The sequence below is a fragment of the Salvelinus alpinus genome, chromosome 20 (assembly GCF_045679555.1).
Source record: "Salvelinus alpinus chromosome 20, SLU_Salpinus.1, whole genome shotgun sequence".
In the NCBI taxonomy this organism is placed as follows: domain Eukaryota; kingdom Metazoa; phylum Chordata; class Actinopteri; order Salmoniformes; family Salmonidae; genus Salvelinus; species Salvelinus alpinus.
Genome location: NC_092105.1, coordinates 18,303,215 through 18,320,482, shown reverse-complemented (window position 1 = coordinate 18,320,482; position 17,268 = coordinate 18,303,215). Strand labels below are relative to the sequence as shown.

Below are 17,268 nucleotides of genomic sequence, written 5' to 3'. Positions count from 1 at the left end.
CGCATCCTCTTCCATTGTTATGTTTGATTGTTTGGAAGGATAAATAATCTCTCTTGGTCACTTTGATTTGCTGTTCAAGCATATCGAATTGACAATCTATAAAAAGTTCAACGTTTTCTGTTATCCGTAGTGTAATTACAGTGGGGAGAACAAGTATTTGATACACTGCTGATTTTGCAGGTTCTCCTACTTACAAAGCATGTAGAGGTCTGTAATTTTTATCATAGGTACACTTCAACTGTGAGAGACGGAATCTAAAACAAAAATCCATAAAATCACATTGAATGATTTTTAAGTAATTAATTTGCATTTTATTGCATGACATAAGTATTTGATCACCTACCAACCAGTAAGAATTCCGGCTCTCACAGACCTGTTAGTTTTTCTTTAAGAAGCCCTCCTGTTCTCCACTCATTACCTGTATTAACTGCACCTGTTTGAACTTGTTACCTGTATAAAAGACACCTGTCCACACACTCAATCAAACAGACTCCAACCTCTCCACAATGGCCAAGACCAGAGAGCTGTGTAAGGACATCAGGGATAAAATTGTAGACCTGCACAAGGCTGGGATGGGCTACAGGACAATAGGCAAGCAGCTTGGTGAGAAGGCAACAACTGTTGGCGCAATTATTAGAAAATGGAAGATGTTCAAGATGACGGTCAATCACCCTCGGTCTGGGGCTCCATGCAAGATCTCACCTCGTGGGGCATCAATGATCATGAGGAAGGTGAGGGATCAGCCCAGAACTACACGGCAGGACCTGGTCAATGACCTGAAGAGAGCTGGGACCACAGTCTCAAAGAAAACCATTAGTAACACACTACGCCGTCATAGATTAAAATCCTGCAGCGCACGCAAGGTCCCCCTGCTCAAGCCAGCGCATGTCCAGGCCCGTCTGAAGTTTGCCAATGACCATCTGGATGATCCAGAGGAGGAATGGGAGAAGGTCATGTGGTCTGATGAGACAAAAATAGAGCTTTTTGGTCTAAACTCCACTCGCCGTGTTTGGAGGAAGAAGAAGGATGAGTACAACCCCAAGAACACCATCCCAACCGTGAAGCATGGAGGTGGAAACATCATTCTTTGGGGATGCTTTTCTGCAAAGGGGACAGGACGACTGCACCGTATTGAGGGGAGGATGGATGGGGCCATGTATCGTGAGATATTGGCCAACAACCTCCTTCCCTCAGTAAGAGCATTGAAGATGGGTCGTGGCTGGGTCTTCCAGCATGACAATGACCCGAAACACACAGCCAGGGCAACTAAGGAGTGGCTCCGTAAGAAGCATCTAAAGGTCCTGGAGTGGCCTAGCCAGTCTCCAGACCTGAACCCAATAGAACATCTTTGGAGGGAGCTGAAAGTCCGTATTGCACAGCGACAGCCCCGAAACCTGAAGGATCTGGAGAAGGTCTGTATGGAGGAGTGGGCCAAAATCCCTGCTGCAGTGTGTGCAAACCTGGTCAAGAACTACAGGAAACGTATGATCTCTGTTAATTGCAAACAAATGTTTCTGTACCAAATATTAAGTTCTGCTTTTCTGATGTATCAAATACTTATGTCATGCCATAAAATGCAAATTAATTACTTAAAAATCATACAATGTGATTTTCTGGATTTTTGTTTTAGATTCCGTCTCTCACAGTTGAAGTGTACCTATGATAAAAATTACAGACCTCTACATGCTTTGTAAGTAGGAAAACCTGCAAAATTGGCAGTGTATCAAATACTTGTTCTCCCCACTGTAGTTATAGGCTAATTTCGCAGATTTTAAGATTCATTGGACGAGTCGTGCCCACCACGCCATCACATGCCACGTCATTTCCTCTCAGGGAAGGTGGTATTTACTCTGCTATGTGCATCCCACTACCACCTCATAATATCAACATCCATTCAGGCTCCTTAATGGATGATAACTATGGTTCATGTTTGTGTTCTTCATGTCAGCCATGTTCCTCGAGGGCCCCTTACAATTAAACACAAATAAACTAGACAAAGACTTAATTAACCAGCAGTGTCAAAGAGCTTCCCTGCAGGTAGGCAAGGACTGTCCCTGACAAAAAAACGTAATATTGTTTGATCGAGAGTCGGTGGTTCTTTTGAACAATCGATTGGTCCATATTTTCAAATGTGTATTTTTCCAAATATAGACACGCCCTGTGTTTGAATAAAATCAACTATATGTCGGCTACTTTGCCTGAAGCTTTAAGCACTGCAATTACAAATTAAGAGACACAAATTACTAAAGAGGGAGCCAGAGATCAATATAGGCTAACCAGAATATAGCCTGCCCGATGCTGCTAGTCTTCACAGATTCTGCCTTTAATCTCATTTACATTACATTTAAGTCATTTAGCAGACGCTCTTATCCAGAGCGACTTACAAATTGGTGCATTCACCTTATGACATCCAGTGGAACAACCACTTTACAATAGTGCATCTAAATCTTTTAAGGGGGGGGGGGGGGTCAGAAGGATTACTTTATCCTATCCTAGGTATTCCTTGAAGAGGTGGGGTTTCAGGTGTCTCCGGAAGGTGGTGATTGACTCCGCTGTCCTGGCGTCGTGAGGGAGTTTGTTCCACCATTGGGGTGCCAGAGCAGCGAACAGTTTTGACTGGGCTGAGCGGGAATCTCCTGAAGTTGCCGGTAATAGGCTACACCAGCGGTCGACAACCTTTTCCATTTGGAGTGCCAAGTTATGGTACCATTTCTACTGATCTGCGTGCCAGTTCTGATTTTCATATGCACCTTTTCTTAGAACAGCTTCATTTCATTTATAATAAAGTCTTCATATCTCAAAATCAATGTCATATGATTCATCAAAATTCTATCTAAGTTAAAATGATATAAATCTAAAAGTAACATCTATTGCCATTGCCAATATGTGAAACATTTGCCTACATAAAGCCTACAAATAATAACTTTTAACTTGGGTCCAGCTTGAAGCTGGTGCTAGCAAACTTGCAACATTGTATAAAATATTCTAGGCCCCAGAGTTCCCTGGGCCTGTGAGCTCCGGACAGACAGACACACCTGTAGGCTATTTGCGCAAGTGATAGTAAGTAATCAGGTATGCCTTTTTTATGACATTTCCACCTGATCAGAACAATACATGTTTTCCCCTTACATACTGAGTGGTTATGGAAAGAGAGAGTGCTGGAAAGATTTTTCAAATAGGCTACGTTAAAGAACTATTGTCATTGTTTTTAAATAGACTTATTTTACTTACTTTCAGAAGCCTAGGCCTAGTTCTATGTGTAATCAGGTGCGTGTCCTTACTCAAGATTGACAGGAGCGCTCTAAACAAAAGACAATGAATAAATTGGAATGAAATAAAGCAAAAATAAACATGGAATGAAATAAACCAAAACTCTTTCCTGAAGTGTCACCTAGGTTGTGCGCTCTGCAAACATGTCCACTCCTACAATGACATAGGGAAGACTGTAATAATATATTGAATGCATTAACAGAAATGACCGTAACCAAACCAACATTGTAGATGAGAAATGGTAATTAACGGTAAATGTGTTACTGGTGTTGTCACGACTTCTGCCGAAGTCGGCTCCTCTCCTTGTTCGGGCGGCGATCGGCGATCAACGTCACCTGCTTTCTAGCCATCGACGCTCCATTTTTCATATTTCCATTTGTTTTGTCTTGTTCCATACACACCTGGGTTTCATTCCCTAATCACACTGCATGTATTTAGTCCTCTGTTCCCCTCCATATCTTTATGTGAAATTGTATTTATGTTATGTGGGTATTGTTACGCTCCATACTTTTTGTCTATGGTCCGTGTTTGGGCACATTTATGTACTTTGTGCTTTCGTTGGACCGGAATAAAAAGTGTGCCTGTTCACTTCACTCTGCTCTCCTGCACGTGACTTCACCTCCAGTACAAACCCTTAACAGGTGTGCCATCTTCACAACCTCCACAATAGATTAGTCCACTCAGACAGGTGTGAATCAGACAGGTGTCTTGTGTTCCATAATTAAAATATATATTTGCCACTACTCGACTGAAAAAATCTTGGTTGACCAAACAATCGACCAGTTGACTAAATGGGGTCAGCCCTAAGGTAGGCTATAACAAAACAAGCACCTTGTGAGCGCAAACCAGACTCCCTGAATTCCACAGGGTGTTGGGTCAGACACATTTATAGCATCTATTGAAAAATGCTTGTTTCTTCACTGCTGCTATAAGAAATTAAAGGGCAACATACAGTGCCTTCGGAAAGTATTCAGATCCCTTGACTTTTCCCACACTTTTTCCACATGTTACGTTACAGCCTTATTCTAAAATGGATTAAATAAATAAAACTGCAATCTACACACAATACCCCATAATGACTAAGCGAAAACAGGTTTTTAGAAATATTTGCTAATTTATTCTAAATAAAAACATATACCTTATTGACATAAGTATTCAGACCGTTTGCTATGAGACTTGAAATTGAGCTCAGGTGCATCCTGTATCCATTGATCATCCTTGAGATGTTTCTACAACTTGATTGGAATCCACATGTGGTAAATTCAATTGATTGGACATGATTTGGAAAGGCACACACCTGTCTATATAAGGTCCCACAATTGACAGTGCATGTCAGAGCAAAAACCAAGCCATTAGGTCGAAGGAATTGTCCGTAGAGCTCAGAGACAGGATTGTGTCGAGGCACAGATCTGGGGAAGGGTACCAACATTTCTGCAGCATTGAAGGTCCCCAAGAACACAGTGGCCTCATCATTCTTAAATGGAAGAAGTTTGGAACCACCAAGACTCTTCCTAGAGCTGTCCGCCTTAGCAATCGGGGGAGAAGGGCCTTGGTCAGGGAGGTGACCAAGAACCAGATGGTCACTCTGACAGAGCTCCAGAGTTCCTCTGTGGAGATGGGAGAACCTTCGAGAAGGACATCAATCTCTGTGGCACTCCACCAATCAAGCCTTTATCGTAGAGTGGCCAGACTGAAGCCATTCCTCAGTAAAAGGCACATGACAGCCCGCTTGGAGTTTTCCAAAAGGCACCTAAAGACTCTCAGACCATGATAAACAAGAGTCTCTGGTCTGATGAAACCAAGATTGAGCTCTTTGGCCTGAATGCCAAGCGTCACGTCTTGAGGAATCCTGGCACCATCCTTACGGTGAGGCATGGTGGTGGCAGCATCAGGGACTGGGAGACTAGTCAAGATCAAGGCAAAGATGAACGGAGAAAAGTACAGAGATCCTTGATGGAAAACCTGCTCCAGAGCTCTCAGGACCTCCGACTGGGGGCGAAGGTTCACCTTCCAACAGGACAATGATCCTAAGCACACAGCCAAGACAGCACAGAAGTGGCTTCAGGACAAGCCTCTGAATGTCCTTGAGTGGCCCATGCAGAGCCCGGTCTTAAAGAGGATCTGCAGAGAAGAATGGGAGAATCCCCAAATACAGGTGTACTAAGCTTGTAGCGTCATACCCAAGAAGACTCAATCTGTAATTGTTGCCAAAGGTGCTTCAACCAAGTACTGAGTAAAGGGTCGGAATAGTTATGTAAATTTAATATCTGTTAACTTAAAAAAAAAAAAAAAAATGTTTAATCAATATTAGAAAAAGGTTGTAACCTAACAAAATGTGGAAAAAGTCAAGGGGTCTGAACTTTCCTGAAGGCACTGTATGTGTCCATCTATAACACATGTATTGCATACAAAATGGAAACGATGAATATGGGGAGAAAAGATATAGCACATACGTCCAAGTTTGTGTGGTAATTTATCATTAACTGCTACACTACAGGCTGCAGAAATAACTAGGGTCTAGTTTTTTTAATGAGTATCATCAATCTAGGGAATGGATCGTTGTGTTTTCCTTTTCACAGGCCATTTACCAGCAGAATGGCAGCAGGCTTCTGTTTTGTTAGTTTGCGGCATCCTTCTTTTCCGACGTGCGCCAGACGGCCAGCTACAATGAAACTTCCTCCCATTGTATCACGGAACAAAAAGAGTGGGGAAAAACAATGACCCCAGAATGTTTTGCGTTCAACTTTGTTGGAAAGAGTGAAGGCGAGCGGGGGAGTAGATGTGTATTTTGACCGCTGGTTTAGATTTTGAGTGCACTTCAACTGCAAATAACGTTTTAAAACATTTATTTACAGTAATTTGACTCCCTCTGCACTCCTCCTTCACTGCAGGTGCCTTCTGATGACTCGGTGGGTCTGCTGGCAGAGCCCCAGGTAGCCATGTTCTGTGGGAAATTCAACATGCATGTCAATGTTCAGAGTGGCAAGTGGGAGTCGGATCCCTTCGGCACCAAGAGCTGCATCGGAACCAAGGAGGGCATCCTGCAGTACTGCCAGGAGGTAGGAGGAGAGGGGGGGATGAGAGGGAGGGATAGGTGGAAGAGGCATCAGATGAGGGTGGATTAGGTGGGAAAGGGTGGATTAGGTGAGAGAGGGAGGGTTGGGTGAGAGGGAGGGTTGGAAGGGAGGCAAAGAGGTGGAGGGACATGGGAGGGAGGGGTAGGTGGGCGGAGGGAGAGGTCGGTTAGAGGGAGAGGTGGGAGGGAAGGAGAGGAAGGAGATGGGGAGGGAAGGAAGGAAAGGGGTAGATGGGAGGGCAGGAGAGGTTGGAGAGGTGGGAGGGATGGAGATGTGGGAGAGGGGTAGGTGAGAGACAGAGGGAGAGGTGGGAGGCGAGGGAGGGAGGGGCGTTGAGGAGGGGGAGGGATAGGTGGGAGGGAGGGAGAGTTGGGAGAGAGAAAAAAGCGAGTGGTAGGAGAGAGGGGGGAAAGGAGTGGGATGATGGAGGGGTGGGAACAGAATGAGATTAGGGAGAGAAAAAGGAACAAGGGAAGCGATAGGAAAGGGGGAGGTCTGAGGTAAATGTCTGGAATATTAAACCCATAGAAAACAACTGTGAGAAGTACATTCATTAAAGCCTGCTCCTTCCCCCAGGTGTACCCTGAGCTCCAGATCACTAACGTGGTGGAGGCCAACCAGCCAGTCAGCATTCAGAGCTGGTGCAAGAAGGGACGCAAGAAGGGACGCAAGGAGTGTAGCAGTCACACACACATCGTGGTGCCCTACCGCTGCCTGGGTAAGTTGTATGTGTGTATAGGATAGCATAAAGTTTAATGTCCTTGAGGGGAAAACTGGCTTAGACCAACAGTAACGCTGTATACAAAATAGTAATTACTGTTCATTACACACAACATAATACATACAGTGTCTTCGGAAAGTATTCAGACCCCTTGACTTTTTCCACATTTTGTTACGTTACAGCCTTAGTCTAAAATGGATTAAATAAATTCAAATCCTCATGAATCGACACATAATACCCCACAATGACAAAGCGAAAACAGGTTGTTTGAATTTTTTTGCAAATGTATTAAAAAAACAGGTACCTTATTTACATAAGTATTCAGACCGTTTGCTATGAGACTCCAAATAAAGCTAATGTGCATCCTGTTTCCATTGATCATCCTTGAGATGTTTCTACAACTTGATTGGAGTCCACCTGTGGTAAATTCAATTGATTGGACATGATTAGGAAATGCACACACCTGTTTATATTAGGTCCGACAGTTGACAGTGCATGTCAGAGCAAAAACCAAGCCAAAGAAATTGTCCGTAGAGCTCTGAGACAGGATTGTGTCAAGGCACAGATCTGGGGAAGGGTACCATTGCTGCAGAATGCTGTGGTAGCCATGCTGGTTAAGTGTGCCTTGAATTCTAAATAAATCACAGACCGTGTCACCAGCAAAGCACCATCACACTTCCTCCTCCATGCTTCACGGTAGGAACCACACATGCGGAGATCATCTGTTCACCTTTGCGTCTCACAAAGACACTGCGGTTGGAACCAAAAATCTAATGTCCATGGCTCGTGTTTCTTGGCCCAATCAAGTCACTTCTTCTTATTGGTGTCCTTTAGTAGTGGTTTCTTTCCATCAATTCGACCATGAAGGCCTGATGCACGCAGTCTCCTCTGAACAGTTGATGTTGAGATGTGTCTGTTACTTGAACTCTATGAAGCATTTATTTGGGATGCAATTTCTGAGCCTGGTAACTCTAATGAACTTATCCTCTGCAGCAGAAGTAACTCTGGGTCTTCCTTTCCTGTGGCGGTCCTCATGAGAGCCAGTTTCATCATAGCGCTTGATGGTTTTTGCGACTGTACTTGAAGAAACTTTCAAAGTTCTTGACATTTTCCACATTGACTGACCTTCATGTCTTAAAGTAATGATGGACGGTCGTTTCTCTTTGCTTATTTGAGCTGTTCTTGCCATAATATGGACTTGGTCTTTTACCAAATAGGGCTATCTTCTGTATACCCACCCTACCATGTCACAACACAACCAACTGATTGGCTCAAAAGCATTAAGAAGGAAAGAAATTTCACAAATTAACTTTTAACAAGGCACTCCTGTTGATTTGAAATGCATTCCAGGTGACTACCTCATGAAGCTGGTTGAGAGAATGCCAAGTGTGCAAAGCTGTCATCATTAAATAGATTTTGATATATTTAACACTTCTTTGGTTATGATGATTTCATAGTTTTTATGTTTTCACTATTATTCTACAATGTAGGAAATAGTAAAAAAACAAAGAAAAACCCTTGAATGAGTAGGTGTCCAAACTTTTGACTGGTTCTGTAGGTGTGCCATGCTTGTAGCGTCATACCCAAGAAGACTCAAGGCCGTAATCGCTGCCGACGGTGCTTCAACAACGTGCTGAGTAAAGGGTCTGAATACTTATGTAAATGTGACATTTCAGTAAAAAAAAATCATATTTGCACAAAAAAAATCTAAAAATCTGTTTTTGCTTTGTCATTATGGTGTATTTTGTGTAGATTGATGAGGGGGGAAAACTATTTAATCAATTTTAGAATAAGGCTGTAAAGTAACAAAATGTGGAAAAGTCTAGGGGTCTGAATACTTTCCGAATGCACTTTACATTGCACGTTACCTCTGTCATACACATTGTACGCTTCTCATGTAACCACATACATTATACATATTGCACAATTTCCTTGTGTGTGTGAGAATCATTAATCTGTGTTTTGCAGTTGGGGAGTTTGTGAGTGATGCCCTGCTGGTTCCTGATAAGTGCAAGTTCCTGCACCAGGAGAGAATGGACATGTGTGAGAGCCACCTGCACTGGCACACCGTGGCTAAAGAGGTCAGGACACTTTCATGGCTTATCACACAGTTCTGTTCAGGTCTCTGCTCTCTGGTCTCTCCTCTATCTATCTAGTACTCTCTCTCCTCTCTATCTGTCTACTGAAAAAAAATATGAACAATTTCTAAGGTTTTACTGAGTTTGAGTTCATCGAAGGAAGTCAGTCAATTGAAATTAATCCATTAGACCCAAATGTATGGATTTCACATTATTGGGCCTGGGGGGGCCTGGGATGGCATAGGCCCACCCACTTGGGAGCCAGGCCCAGCCAATCAGAATGAGTTTTTCCCCACAAAAGGGCTTTATTACAGCCAGAATTACTCGTCAGCACCACCCCCTCCTCAGACGGTCCTGCAGGTGAAGAAACTGGATGTGGAGGTCCTGGGCTGGCGTGGTTACACGTTCTCTGACAACAGCTCTGTTGGACATTCCTGCAGTCAGCATGCCAATTGCACGCTCCCTCAAAACTTGAGACATCTGTGGCATTGTGTTGTGTGACAAAACTGCACATTGTCGTTGCCTTTTATTGTCCCCAGCGCAAGGTGCACCTGTGAAATGATCAGGCTATTTAATCAGCTTATTGATAAGCCACACCTGTCAGGTGGATGGATTATCTTGTCAAAGTAGAAATGCTCACTAACAGGGATGTAAACACATTTGTGCAGAATGTTTTGTGTATGGAACATTTCTGGGATCTTTTATTTCAGGTCATGAAACATGGGACCAACACTTTACATGTTGTATTTATATTTTGGTTCAGTCAAATGTTATATTCTCTCTTAACATTACACACAAAAGAATAAGGACATTACAAATGTCATTATGTGTATATATACGGTGTTGTAATGATGTGAAAGTACAAAAGGGAAAATAAATTAACATAAATATGGGTTGTATTTACAATGGTGTTTGTTCTTCACTAGTTGCCCTTTTTCTTGTGGCAACAGGTCACAAATCTTGCTGCTGTGATGGCCCACTAGTATTACACCCAACAGATATAGGAATTCATCAAAATTGGATTTGTTTTCAAATACTTTGAGGATCTGTGTAATCTGAGGGAAATATGTCTCTATGGTCATACATTTGGCAGGAGGTTAGGAAGTGCAGCTCAGTTTCCACCTACTTTTGTGGGCAGTGTGCACATAGCCTGTCACTTGAGAGGCAGGTCTGCCTATGGCAGCCTTTCAATAGTAAGGCTATGTTCACTGAGTCTGTACATAGTCAAAGCTTTCCTTAATTTTGGGTCAGTCACAGTGGTCAGGTATTCTGCCAGTATTCACACCTCTATCTAGTATTCTCTATCTATCTAGTGTTCTCTCTCCTCTATCTAGCTAGTATTCTCACCCCTCTATCTAGTGTTCTCTCTCCTCTATCTATCTAGTGTTCTCTCTCTGTCTATCTATCTAGTGTTCTCTCTCCTCTATCTAGCTAGTATTCTCACCTCTCTATCTAGTGTTCTCTCTCCTCTATCTATCTAGTGTTCTCTCTCTGTCTATCTATCTAGTGTTCTCTCTCCTCTATCTAGCTAGTGTTCTCTCTCCTCTATCTATCTAGTGTTCTCTCTCCTCTATCTATCTAGTGTTCTCTCTCTGTCTATCTATCTAGTGTTCTCTCTCCTCTATCTAGCTAGTGTTCTCTCTCCTCTATCTATCTAGTGTTCTCTCTCCTCTATCTAGCTAGTGTTCTCTCTCCTCTATCTATCTAGTGTTCTCTCTCTGTCTATCTATCTAGTGTTCTCTCTCCTCTATCTAGCTAGTGTTCTCTCTCCTCTATCTATCTAGTGTTCTCTCTCCTCTATCTATCTAGTGTTCTCTCTCCTCTATCTAGCTAGTGTTCTCTCTCTCTCTATCTATCTAGTGTTCTCTCTCCTCTATCTAGCTAGTGTTCTCTCTCCTCTATCTATCTAGTGTTCTCTCTCCTCTATCTAGCTAGTGTTCTCTCTCTGTCTATCTATCTAGTGTTCTCTCTCCTCTATCTATCTAGTGTTCTCTCTCCTCTATCTATCTAGTGTTCTCTCTCCTCTATCTAGCTAGTGTTCTCTCTCTGTCTATCTATCTAGTGTTCTCTCTCCTCTATCTATCTAGTGTTCTCTCTCCTCTATCTAGCTAGTGTTCTCTCTCTCCTCTATCTAGCTAGTGTTCTCTCTCCTCTATCTAGCTAGTGTTCTCTCTCCTCTATCTAGCTAGTGTTCTCTCTCTGTATCTAGCTAGTGTTCTCTTTCTGTATCTAGCTAGTGTTCTCTCTCTGTATCTAGCTAGTGTTCTCTCTCCTCTATCTAGCTAGTGTTCTCTCTCCTCTATCTAGCTAGTGTTCTCTCTCTCCTCTATCTAGCTAGTGTTCTCTCTCTCCTCTATCTAGCTAGTGTTCTCTCTCTCCTCTATCTAGCTAGTGTTCTCTCTCTCCTCTATCTAGCTAGTGTTCTCTCTCTCCTCTATCTAGCTAGTGTTCTCTCTCTCCTCTATCTAGCTAGTGTTCTCTCTCTCCTCTATCTAGCTAGTGTTCTCTCTCTCCTCTATCTAGCTAGTGTTCTCTCTCTCCTCTATCTAGCTAGTGTTCTCTCTCTCCTCTATCTAGCTAGTGTTCTCTCTCTCCTCTATCTAGCTAGTGTTCTCTCTCTCTCTATCTAGCTAGTGTTCTCTCTCTCTCTATCTAGCTAGTGTTCTCTCTCTCTCTATCTAGCTAGTGTTCTCTCTCTCTCTATCTAGCTAGTGTTCTCTCTCTCTCTATCTAGCTAGTGTTCTCTCTCTCTCTATCTAGCTAGTGTTCTCTCTCTGTCTATCTAGCTAGTGTTCTCTCTCTGTCTATCTAGCTAGTGTTCTCTCTCTGTCTATCTAGCTAGTGTTCTCTCCTCTATTCAGGTCAAGGGGCTTAATTGTCATGGGAAACATATGTTAACATTGCCAAAGCAAGTGAAGTAGATAATATACAGAAGTGAAATAAACAATAAAAATTACACTCACAGAAGTTCCAAAAGAATAAAGACATTACAAATGTCATATTATGTATATATACAGTGTTGTAACGAAGTACAAAAGGGAAAATATATAAGCATAAATATGGGTTGTATTTAAAATGGTGTTTGTTCTTCACTGGTTGACCTTTTCTTGTGTCTACAGGTCACAAATATTGCTGCTGTGATTGCACACTGTGATATTTCACCCAGTAGATATGGGAGTTTATCAAAATCGGGTTTGTTTTCGAATTCTTGGTGGATCTGTGTAATCTGAGGGAAATATGTGTCTCTAATATGGTCATACATTTGGCAGGAGGTAATGAAGTGCAGCTCAGTTTCCACCTCATTTTGTGGGCAGTGTGCACATAGCCTGTCTTCTCTTGAGAGCCAGGTCTGCCTACGGCGGCCTTTCTCAATAGCAAGGCTATGCTCACAGAGTCTGTACATAGTCAAAGCTTTCTTTGAGTTTGGGTCAGTCACAGTGGTCAGGTATTCTGCCACTGTGTACTCTCTGTTTAGGGCCAAATAGCATTCTAGTTTGCTCTGTTTTTTAAATTCTTTCCAATGTGTCAAGGAATTATCCTTTTGTTTTCTCATGATTTGGTTGGGTCTAATTGTGTTTCTGACCTGGGGCTCTGTGGTGTGTGTGTTTGTGAACAGAGCCCCAAGTCCAACTCTTCTCCAGGTTCATCTCTCTGTAGGTGATGACTTTGTTATGGAAGGTTTGGGAATCGCTTCCTTTTTAGGTGGTTGTAGAATTTAACGGCGCTTTTCTGGATTTGGATAATTAGTGGGTATCGGCCTAATTCTGCTCTTCATGCATTATTTGGTGTTCTACGTTGTACACGGAGGATATTTTTGCAGAATTCTGCATGCAGAGTCTCAATTTGGTGTTTGTCCCATTTTATGAATTCTTGGTGAGCGGACCCCAGACCTCACAACCATAAAGGGCAATGCGTTCTATAACTTATTCAAGTATTTTTAGCCAGATCCTAATTGGTATGTCGAATTTTATGTTTCTTTTGATGGCATAGAATGCCCTTCTTGCCTTGTCTCTCAGATCGTTCACAGCTTTGTGGAAGTTACCTGTGGCGCTGATGTTTAGGCCAAGGTATTGTTAAGAGAATTCAGTTCTCATGTTCTTTAACCAATTCAATTAAATTACTCAGTCTGCTATATCAGGATTTGTAGGATACTGATAGAAATAAAAACAGACAGAGGCCCAGTCTACAATAGTCAAATGTTTAGTTACGGAACGTTCTGCCTATCATTTCCTGTACATTGGTCTATATACCTCACATTTCGTCATAAATGTCCCTCCTTCTCTCAGATACAATGGCAACATAGTTCACAAGTCTTCTTCTCATACATTGTCCGCCACCTGTTATACAATCTACTACAAGCCCAAGGTTTCTCCCCTCCCTGGGTGGGGAGACTTCCATCCCTGTTATTTACATTTACATTTAAGTCATTTAGCAGACGCTCTTATCCAGAGCGACTTACAAATTGGAAAGTTCATACATATTCATCCTGGTCCCCCCGTGGGGAATGAACCCACAACCCTGGCGTTGCAAGCGCCATGCTCTACCAACTGAGCCACACGGGACCACAGTTATCAGTTCCACAGTGGTCACAAGTTGTCTGCCACAGTTCCTTGCCTGCTAACAGTCCCTCTTTCTTATGGACAAACATTCTTCATCAGACAGGATATAATTCTGTTAGTTATAATTCTACATTAAATGTATAAATCCTTTAGTCATTATTCATAAAATTCCCATAACGGGTATGTATAGTTTTTTGTGTGCTCTGGGGCAACGGTGTCTAGATGAAATTTGTATTTGTGGTCCTGGTGACTGGACCTTTTTTGAACACCATTATTTTGGTTTTACTGAGATTTACTGTCAGGGCCCTGGTCTGGCAGAATCTGTGCAGAATATCTAGGTGGTGCTGTAGGCCCTCATTGGTTGGTGACAGAAGCACCAGATTATCAGCAAACAGTAGACATTTGACTTCAGATTCTAGTAGGGTGAGGCCGGGTGCTGCAGACTGTTCTAGTGCCCTCGCCAATTCGTTGATATATATGTTGAAGAGGGTGGGGCTTAAGCTGCATCCCTGTCTCCCCCCCACAGCCCTGTGGGATGAAATGTGTGTGCTTTTTGCCTATTTTAACCGCACACTTGTTGTGTGTGTACATAGATTTTATAATGTCGTATGTTTTTCCCCCAACACCACTTTCCATCAATTTGTATAGCAGACCCTCATGCCAAATTGAGTCGAAGGCATTTTTGAAATCAACAAAGCATGAAAAGACTTTGCCTTTGTTTTGGTTTGTTTGTTTGTCAATTAGGGTGTGCAGGGTGAATACGTGGTCTGTCATGCGATAATTTGGTAAGAAGCCAATTTGACATTTGCTCAGTACATTGTTTACCCTGAGGAAATGAACTAGTCTGCTGTTAATGATAATGCAGAGGATTTTCCAAAGGTTACTGTTGACGCATATCCCACGGTAGTTTTTGGGGTCAAATTTGTCTCCACTTTTGTGGATTGGGGTGATCAGTCCTTGGTTCCAAATATTGGGGAAGATGCCAGAGCGAAGGATGATGTTAAAGAGTTTTAGTATAGCCAATTGGAATTTGTTGTCTATATTTGATCATTTCATTGAGGACACCATCAACACCACAGGCCTTTTTGGGTTGGAGGGTTTGTATTTTGTCCTGTAGTTCATTCAATGTAATTGGAGAATCCAGTGGGTTCTGGTAGTCTTTAATAGTTGATTCTAATATTTGAATTTGACCAAGAATATGTTTTTGCTGTTTGTTCTTTGTTATAGAGCCAAAAAGATTGGAGAAGTGGTTTACCCATACATCTCCATTTTGGATTGATAATTATTTGTGTTGTTTGTTTAGTGTTTTCCAATTTTCACAGAAGTGGTTAGAGCCTATGGATTCTTCAATTACATTGAGCTGATCTCTGACGTGCTGTTCCCTCTTTTTCCATAGTGTATTTCTGTATTGTTTAGTGATTCACCACAGTGAAGGCGTAGATTCAGGTTTTCCGGGTCTCTATGTTTTTGGTTGGACAGGTTTCTCAATTTCCTTCTTAGATTTTTGCATTCTTCATCAAACCATTTGTCATTGTGGTTGATTTTTTTCGGTTTTCTATTTGACATTTTTGGATTTAATAGGGAAGCCTATCAAATATACTGTTAAGAGTTTCTACTGCCAAGGTTATGCCTTCACTATTACAGTGGAATGTTTTATCCAGGAAGTTGTCTAAAAGGGATTGAATTTGTTGCCTAATAGTTTTTTTGGGAGATTTCCAAACTGCATTCCTTCCATCTATAGCATTTCTTAATATTACTCACTTCCTTAGGCTTTGATGCCTCATGATTGAGTATTGCTCTGTTCAAGTAGACTGTGATTTAGCTGTGGTCTGATAGGGAGGTAAGTGAGCTGACTGTGAACGCTCTGAGAGACTCTGGGTTGAGGTCAGTGATAAAGTAGTCTACAGTACTACTGCCAAGAGATGAGCTATAGGTGTACCTACCATAGGAGTGCCCTCGAAGCCTACCATTAACTTTGTACATACCCAGCACGCGACAGAGCTGCAGGAGTTGTGACTTGTTTTTGTTGGTTATGATGTCATAGTTGTGCCTAGGGGGTTATATGGGGGAGGGAATGTTGACACCTCAGGCAGGTGTTTGTCCCCTTGTGTGCTGAGGGTGTCAGGTTCTTGTCCGGTTCTGGCATTTAGGTCGCCACAGACTAGTACATTCTCTCCCTGGAAATGATTGATTTCCCCCTCCAGGATGGAGAAGCTGTCTTCATTAAAGTATGGGGATTCTAGTGGGGGGATATAGGTAGCACACAGGAGGACATTTTTCTCTGTTGAGATCATTTCCTTTTGAATTTCTAGCCAAATGTGAAATGTTCCTGTTTTGATTAATTTAATGGAGTGAGTTAGGTCTGCTCTATATCAAATTAGCATACCCCCTGAGTCCCTTCCCTGTTTCACACCTGGTAGTTTAGTGGATGGGACTACCAGCTCTCTGTAACCAAGAGGGAAACCAGTGGGTCCGTTTCCTCTATACCAGGTTTCTTGTAGGATGACAATGTCTGTATTTCCGATTTCTTTGATGAAGTCCAGGTTTCTGCTCTTTAGGCCAAAGGCAGATGACCTCAGGCCTTGGATATTCCAGGATGAGATGGTGAAGGCTTTGTGTTCCATAAAGTGTCCAATGTTGTTGGTCGTGTGGTTTGGCCTCAGGCCAGTAAGTGTGAGCAGAGCCTGCTGAGCATCTGGTACATGCCATTGGCTAGGGCTAGTGTAATATTCAGGGTTGGGTCTGTTTGGGCGTATGTGTGACTTCCACGTTGAGGCCCTCTTTGCGGGGATGGGGTGGGAAGGAGGGGCATAGGTCTGATCTGAGGGGGCCTAAATGGGGTGTGGGCATGGTTGACTTGGGGGGGTGTTGATTGGTTGGGGTGGGGGTGTGTATGTGGCTGGTGTTGTTGTGGTCTGGATGTAGGTCTTCTCGGCATGGGTCCTCTATGTGTAGGTCCAGGGGCGGTCCCGCAGGTCTGGGATCGTGTCTCGCTGGTCTGGGCGGGGTGTCTATTGATTTGTTGCTCCTGTGTGAAGTGTTGGGGCTGCGTTTGAGAGCGATGTCCTTTAGAGTCCGGGCGAAGGTGGGCACTGCTGCCTTGTATAGGTGGACCTGGTCATAGAGGCTGTTCAAGTCCAGGGTGGAGTGGTGGGCCAGGAAAACATTTGGTTTTGAGGCACAGTCACAGGAAATACTTGCGTTTACCCGCTGTATGGTAGCAGGGTGGAAGTCTTTCGTGGTAGAAAATCAAATCAAATTTTATTTGTCACATACACATGGTTAGCAGATGTTAATGCGAGTGTAGCGAAATGCTTGTGCTTCTAGTTCCGACCATGCAGTCTAACAAGTAATCTTAACCTAACAGTTTCACAACAACTACCTTATACACACAAGTGTAAAGGAATGAATAAGAATATGTACATATAAATATATGGATGAGCGATGGCTGAACGGCATAGGCAAGATGCAGTAGATTATATAAAGTACAGTATATACATGTGAGATGAGTAATGTAATGTAAACATTATATAAAGTGGCTAGTGATAGATTTATTACATCAA

The 17,268-nt window shown here is 42.7% G+C and overlaps 1 protein-coding gene across 2 annotated transcripts in view; it reads left to right on the top strand.

Annotated features, from left to right (window-relative positions):
• Positions 1-17,268, top strand: part of LOC139546402 (amyloid-beta A4 protein-like) — a 47,996-nt gene that overhangs the window by 12,103 nt on the left and 18,625 nt on the right. For both annotated transcript variants that reach the window (XM_071354749.1, XM_071354748.1), the window contains exons 2-4: positions 6,162-6,329; positions 6,924-7,065; positions 9,037-9,149. In XM_071354749.1, coding sequence (XP_071210850.1) covers positions 6,162-6,329; positions 6,924-7,065; positions 9,037-9,149 — 423 coding nt within the window. The remainder of the gene's footprint in view (positions 1-6,161; positions 6,330-6,923; positions 7,066-9,036; positions 9,150-17,268) is intronic.